The following is a 7,054-nucleotide window of genomic DNA, read 5'->3' as shown; positions in this document are numbered from 1 at the left end:
CGCCTCAGAGACCCGGATGTGGGCGGGGCGCGCAGCCGAGAGGGCGGTCCAATCAGCTTTCGGGCAGCCTCGGAGACAGCAGGCGCAGCCCATCAGAACGTGGAGGAGGGGCGGAAGGCGGGACCAAGGACGGAAGAGGAAGGGAAGTTGTGCCCGGAGTACGCTTCCGGTGGGAGCGGTGGAATACCTAACCTCCTCCGGTCCCGCCTTCCGCTGCTTCCGATTGGCGGAGAGAGGCAACGGTGACAGCTCCGCGCCGGCTCTGATTGGACAATGTGTGGCGCTGATCAGCCCACGCTACCTGTAGGGGCGCTGTGGGGCAGCCGGGAGGGGACCCGCCCCGCCGTGGGGGCCATGTAGTGTTGGGGGTCCCCCCCCCAACTGGGGGGCAGCGCTCTCCTCCCGTGCCCCCCACCCCGGGCCGGGCCCACCCCGCAGCCCCAGGCAGGGCGGGAGGACGCTGCACCCCCGAGCCCTCGGGGAACGACACCCGCCAGCGCAGCCCCCACGGCCCTCAGTGTCCCAGCGAGCCCCCACCTTGGTACCCCCATCCCGGCCCCCCCGGCAGCACAGACACCCCCCCCCACTTGGGCTTTCGGCAGGGCTGGGGGCTCCCTGAGGGGTCCCCACGGGGAGAGGGGGCTGTGCTGGAGGGGATCCCGGCTCCTGGGGCGCGGGATGGGGCTGAAGGGGGCGCGGGCAAGCGGCAGGCTGGGGCGCAGATCCCTGGCAAATAATTCCCCATGGAAACGCTCCCTCCAGCCCGTGAAACCCTGTGCGGGGGGATTAGAGGGGCAGATCCCTTCCCAAAGCCCTTCAAGCCAAGGCCGTGGCAGTTTCCATCAAGCAGGGACAAGCGCAGGGTACCCCCGCGTCCGGCCGCACTGAGCCGCAAAGCCGCCTCTTATCCCTCCCTAGCCCTGTGGGAAAATCAGCTGCAATTACAGGCTCCCAAAACAGCCTTCCCGGGCCTCTAACCCCGCACGCCCGGGGTACGCAGCATCCACGTGACGGCAGGAATGCGGTAACACAATCCAGGCCTTGAGAAACATCTCTGGTGCGGGCAGAGTTCGGAAGGACAAAGGCAGCGCTGCTGAGCGGGTGCAGAGGCTGTGCTAAGGGCAGGGATTGGCGGAGCAGCTCCCGAAAAACTGGGTGTAAATGGGTCAAACCAAAGAGAAAGCCCTTGGCTGCCAGCTCTGCTCCGGCGGGGAGCTGCGAGCAGCACGCGGGCGCGTAACCGCCGCTCGCGGTAACAAACCCAAACACGGAACGGGTGCCTCCAGCACCTGCAAGCTTCCCTGCAATCTCCGCAAATAGAAACGTAAGCGGCTTTGGCCACGAGTCATCTCCAGCCTCCCCCTGCCCACAGCGTCACTCATCTTTCCCTGCCCAAGCAGAAATGTGTCTGTTCCCTTATTTTCCTCCTCAAAACAAGTGCTGCCCATTCTGAGCAGCGCATTCTTTCGGCCTGTCCCCAAGCTTTTCAAACCAAAGGAGAGATTTTGAGTTAAGAGTTGTTTGCCACACAGAAAGCACGACAGATCCAGTGGATTTCTCAAAACCAGTACACGTAACCCCGAGCGGGATGATCTTGCTTTCACATGTGGCGCTGGGCTGCTGGGGAACAGTTCGGTGTGTGAGAATCGGTGGGGAAAAGGAAACGTGGAGTAAAAAAAAATTTAAAACTTCATATTCCTTGTCCTAGGAAGCCTCCGGGGACAGGCAGAGCAAACCAGAAGGATCCTAGCTTTGCTGCAAGCCAGCGTCCAGCACTGGGAAGGAGAGCAGCGAAGCCCTGTGCCGGGTGCTGCCTGCAGCCTGCCCTGTCTCACAGCCGGCCCTCTCCTAACCCCACAGGCTGCCAGCGACCGGGTACAGCAGAGCTAAAGGCAGAGCCACGGCGGGAGCGAGCACCCGTCCTGCCGCCGTTTAGCCTCCCAGTTGCCAGCCCCAGGGAAAGCGCGGCCTTCCCTTGCCTAGGAGGGCAGGAGAGTGAAGTAGGAACTGGAGAAACCATCTTCCTCGACAGAAAGGAGAGGGGGAAAAAACCCCAAGAGAGGTAGACTGTGGCAGTGCATGCTGTATTTTTACTCTGCAGCGGGGAGACATAGGGTAAGAAGCCCTGTGCTGAGCAGTGACAGTCCTGGAGCAGGCAGGGATGCCGAGTCCCTTTTTCCCTTCTAAGCCCCTTTCCCTCAAGCCATTTCATTTGCAGCCATTTATTAAAAGCTCACGTTGGTAAGAGCTCTTGCTGCTGGCTTAGAGGATCACACTGGGCTCTGCAGCAGAACTTTTCATTCCTAATAGGTGCCTGAATCCTAATAATACGCCTGTGCCTGAAAACTCCTCGTCTGTGGGACGTGACCATCACATAGCATCCTGGCCAGCAACTCACGCTCTCCCACACTCATTGAGGGGTGTTTAACATATCTGTGAACAAAACAACACGGAAAAAGCTCCAGTTGTCAGGAGAAGTTGGCCGCCCATCCTCGAGCACAGCACTGCAGCGCCCGCTGCCCAGTGCTCTGCCCCCAACCTGGACCCCGCAGCGGGCAGCATCCCACCCAGCCAGGTCTCAGCCTCTCCCTCCATCACCCACCTGGGACAATCTCCTCGGGAAGGACTCATGAGTGCACGATTTGGCTTTTACTGGCCCTGGCCTCAAGGGCAAAGCCTTGGAGCCTCTCTTGCCTGGTGGTGCTCCCATGGGAAGTGGCACAGAGAATGCAGGGCTGAGCGCAGCGTCCCCCAGCTGATGGGATGCTGCAGGGTGCAGCGCTGAAGGGGTTAGAAACACACTGTGGTGTCTGGATGTCCAGAAAAGCCGTGGGGAAACGGTGTTCTGCTGCTGCCTTCTCATCTCAGCGGTGCCTCGGGGAGCTGCAAGAGTTGTCAAGACTTCTCTGAGCAGCTCCCAGTCATCCAACCACGTCATCCAAAGGTGCAGAGCTCCAGTGCCTGGTCCATGAGCACCTTCTCTGCTGAGCAGGGTCCAGGATCTGCAGTCACAGGAAAAGCCTGGATGCTCTGTTCGGACCCTCCAAGCAAGGTACTGAAACAGCCACGCTCACTCTTCACTGCACTTTGCTGTCCTCCTCCACGGGCTCAGTGCTGCTCATCCCGCACATCCCGAGAGGAAGGGGACTATTGCTCCTTCTCCTGCTGCACGTCCCGTCTGGACTTGAAGAAGTCACTACGCAGCAGGCGGTAGAAGAGGATGATGTTCATGGGTGTCATGATTGCCATGCCCACCGTGCCCACAGCGTACGTTGCTGGGGGCACGTTCTCCCGATTGAGGAATAGCCAGCGAGTCATCCAGGCCAGCGTGGCAATGCGAAACACCACGTAGGTGCCCAGGTTAACGATGCTGTTGAGGCGGTAGCAGGTGGTGTGCACCAGGTTGGCCATGAGCAGGATCTGCCGCAGGTGGAGGAAGATGGAGTTGATCTCCACCAGTAAAGCCACGAGGGCAAACCCAACATACTGGTGGAGCAGCACTGCAATACCAAAACAGACAATCACCTGGGAAGGAGAAAGAAGAGAAGCTGAGCCCAGGAGCTGGTCGCTCTCAACTGCTGCAAGCTGGAGCCCTCCATGCCTGGGCACAGTGTGGAGCAGAGGTGGAAACGGTTATCACACCAGTGCCAAATCGCTGGAGTCATCACCCCATACATATCTCTGCAGCATCGCAGCCTCCAGCTGCGGCCTCAGGCATGACATAAAGCATAAAACATGAGCGAGCGTTTTTTTTTTTTTCCCAGTGGAAGGAGAGGGAAACACTTCTACAAAGTCCAAGTTGGCAGAGGAGACGGAGCAGCCACACCTAACCCTGCTTTTATTGCCTGGGGAATGCAGCTGGTTGTGGCCCAACAGGTGCTTCCACACACAGTGGGTGGCTGAGCAGGACAGGAAGGGAGACCGTAGCCCAGGGCTACGGTTGCTGCTGGCTCAGGGATTCTCCCCAGGACAGGCGTGCTGCAGGGATTAAGCGGCTTTGGTGCATCAGAGAGCTCCATGGGATACCCCGAGGTGCGTGGAGCACCCTGGGCGTGCTGGATGCTGCAGCAGAGGTTGGGGCTGCTGGGGGCAGAGTGGGCGCGATTCCTGCCCCACGCCCTCCCTTGCCCGGTGAGGGGCCAGGCTCTGCCTGCCCGTGCCTTAGCACGCTCAGTCCTTTCCTCAGTTTTATACCATTAATGCTGTTCTCTGTATTGGTTATTTAATGAGATTATCTGCTCCCTGCTCGGTAAGTCCCTGTCTTGGCCTGAATTAGCTTTATTGTGGAGATGACCTTTTGACTCGTGAGCAGCGGCTAGCCGAGCCATGGGGCTCGCTGGGCTCTGCGAGACAGCAGGTCTGACCATCACCTCATCCCAGGTAGGTCCCAGTGCTGTCCTTGTCCCCCATCCCCAGGCCCTGCAGACCCCTGTGCCTCCCCTGTATCCCACAGCATCTCTGCTGCTCAGTTTGGGGCTGTGCCACCCCCTGCCCTGTCCGCAACGTTCTGGCATCTGGACGTCGGACGTGATCAAAGAGAAACCCACGCTGGGTGCAGCTGGGAGCAATGGAGGCAGAAGGCATTGAACCACAGCTCCTCCAGCCACCCCAGCCCTGTGGCCATGGCTCTGACCCGAATGAGAGGAAAGCACCCAGGGGAGCTGGGCTCACCCCACACCCAGGAGCGGGAGGTGGAAGGAGACTGTGTGGAAGCTGCTCAAGTGGCCGAGAGCTGGCAGAAGCTGAGCTGCTCGCCTGTGCCAACTGGGACACCTGGATCACTGCCTGTCCACGCCTCTGTTATGGATCATACCTCCTGCCCAGCCCTCTGCCCCCCTACTCTACGCACACGCATTATTTTTTTTCCTACCCCCATCTTTGTGCGCCTTTCTGCAGGCCCTCAAAGAGTACAAGAGTCCCACAGGACCAAGAGGAGCTCTGAGCCCTGCTGACTGGGCTACTGGGCTGCTGGGCTCCTCTCCCCAGGCAGAGAAATCCGATTTTGTAGCAGACAGCAAATACCCACACTAGCAAGAGCAGGAGCCCTGCTGAGGTGTGCCAGCCCCAGCCTCCCTGGTGACACGAGTGCCAGGGTCTGTCCCTCGGGGAGTGGCCGGTGGACTCACCACGGAGTGATGGAAGAGCAGCTCCCAGGACTGGTGAAGTTTCTGATTGCACAACATGTCCACAAAGTCTTCAAGGAAATAACCTAGGAACAGAGAGGCTGTGAGCAAAGACGGGGGTCAGGAAGGGCTGTGCCAAGGGACCCCCCCGCCCCAGCAGGCTCTGCACCCGACGGGGCTGGGCAGCCCCTGTGGGGAAGTGCTGGCCACAGCCCAGCCCAAGCCCTGGCTGGGTGGTCAGGCACGCACAGAGCAGGATCACACGCAGCAGGAGGAGGAAATTGGTGTGGTTTTGGGTCCCTCCTGAAATCACTCTGTAGGAAGTGCTCCTAGAGAGAGGCACTAACTGATCACTCGAATCTACTGCCAGAGAAGGAAACCCATGTTTCGGTCCTGGGATCGGGTCCCACCCCACGTCCTTTCAGCCTGGAGCCCTTAACAGCCACAGGATTCACTGCCACCAAACCAACCCCACATCGGCATTTTACATACTCAGACCTCCTTGCCGAGCTGTAGCCGTGCCGGGAAGCCTGTTAGCACCAACCATGGGGCTGGTGACAGGTCTGCAAGGAGGTGACAAGGGGAGGGAGGAGGAAAGGCTTCACACAGCCAGGGGACTCAAAGCTCCTGACCTCCACACCAGCGATCTGCATCAACCCCGTATCACGGGCACTTTCGGGATGCCTCAAGTCCCGGCTGCTGCAGGAGGATGGTGGCAGGCAGCCTGGTGCCCAGTACCTCCTGGCTGCGGGGGCTGTGGGACAGAAAGGAGCCACTGTCCTTTGCCAAGAATAAGGCAATTGTCTGAGGAGCCTGAGAGATCGCTGCCCACAACGTGGCTCAAGGGGCTGGTGTCAGGCACCAACGGGCCCTTGGGGACCCCTTGAGGGGCAGAATAGTGAGCAGCCCACTGCCCCCACCTCACCTACGGACACTGCGACCAAGCTGTGTGCCCCGGGTGGGTGCGTGCCCACCAGGTCCTCGGCCAGCCCGGGGTGGAGGCAGAACCTGCGGGGAGAGAGGCTGTGAGCGCCAGGCAATGCCCACGGCCCCCTAACTCCCTTCCAGCGTCCTTGGTGCCCACCTGGTGTTGCTGACCCCCCCGGCACCCCTCCTGTCCCCCTGGTCCCCCCTTCCTGTTTCCTCAGGAGTCTCTCTATCCCCTTGCACCCCTCAATCCCTCCTCCATCTCCCAGTGCCCCCCACTTTCCAGGCCCACACCCTCCCCAATGCTTCTCAGGGTCCCCCCAACACCCTCATTTCTCCCCCCCCCCCAACTTTGGGCTCAATCTCCCTCGGTGCCCCCCCACGGCTGCAAGGTCCCTCGACGCGCCCATTCCCCTCCAGTGTCCCGGATCCCTCCCGGTGCCCGATGCCCTCACCCGGCCAGCGCCCCCCCGCCGCTGAGCACGCTGTGAGCCAGCGATGTCCAGATGTTGCGCCACTTCCAGCGGTTGCGCCGGGCCGAGGGCGGCGGCGGCACCAAGCGCTCCAGCTCCCGGTTCAGCAACCGGAAGGCAGCGAAGGAACCGGCCACCACCAGCAACCCCGGGCTGAAAGCCATGGGCATCCACTAGCCCCGCAACCTCCTCCCATGGGGCACCGGTCGCGCTGCCCGACGGCTCCGCCCCGCCACCGCCCTCGGCCACCGGTACCGCCCCGGGCACCGGTACCGCCCCGCCACCGCCCGGGCATCCCCCCTGCCCCCCCCGCCAAAGCCCCGGCATCGCCCTGCCCACGAAGGGATGCGGGGCCCCGGGGCGGGGAAACACAGCATCGTCCCCGCAGGGAAGGGCCCGGGGAAGGGGGAAGCTGCGGGAGCCGCATTTCCCGCATCCCCCCACGCGGAGACGCAGACACGCGGGGGCAGCGCTTCCCCTCGCAGCGTGTGACTCAGGGAAGGAGGGGGGAAATGGGACATGGGCACCCCG

The 7,054-nt window shown here is 61.5% G+C and overlaps 1 protein-coding gene across 2 annotated transcripts; it reads right to left on the bottom strand.

Annotated features, from left to right (window-relative positions):
- Nucleotides 1-2,065: 2,065 nt before the first annotated feature.
- TLCD2 (TLC domain containing 2) lies at nt 2,066-6,687 on the bottom strand. 2 transcript variants are annotated; one of them, XR_015260653.1, is made up of 5 exons: nt 6,506-6,687; nt 6,049-6,131; nt 5,127-5,209; nt 2,603-3,525; nt 2,066-2,433 (listed from the first exon to the last, which is right to left on the bottom strand). XR_015260653.1 is itself a non-coding variant. In XM_086763096.1 (4 exons), the coding sequence occupies exons 1-4, from the start codon at nt 6,685-6,687 to the stop codon at nt 3,148-3,150; spliced, it is 726 nt and encodes a 241-aa protein (XP_086619222.1). In that variant the 3' UTR covers nt 2,066-3,147. The 2 variants fall into 2 exon arrangements, 1 of the variants encoding a protein (XP_086619222.1); XM_086763096.1 differs by having other exon boundaries at nt 2,066-3,525.
- Nucleotides 6,688-7,054: the final 367 nt, after the last annotated feature.

Source organism: Chlamydotis macqueenii, chromosome 19 (genome assembly GCF_036417535.1).
Source record: "Chlamydotis macqueenii isolate bChlMac1 chromosome 19, bChlMac1.mat, whole genome shotgun sequence".
Lineage (NCBI taxonomy): Eukaryota > Metazoa > Chordata > Aves > Otidiformes > Otididae > Chlamydotis > Chlamydotis macqueenii.
This window is presented reverse-complemented; position numbering and strand designations above follow the sequence as displayed.

Coding starts and splice junctions, on each gene's coding strand:
- TLCD2 (XM_086763096.1), bottom strand. CDS start 6,687: ATGGCTTTCAGCCCGGGGTTGCTGGTGGTGGCCGGTTCCTTCGCTGCC. Junction 6,132..6,505: donor GGCGGGGGGGCGCTGGCCGG/GTGAGGGCATCG, acceptor CTCTCCCCGCAG/GTTCTGCCTCCACCCCGGGC. Junction 3,526..5,126: donor TGCTCTTCCATCACTCCGTG/GTGAGTCCACCG, acceptor TCTCCTTCCCAG/GTGATTGTCTGTTTTGGTAT.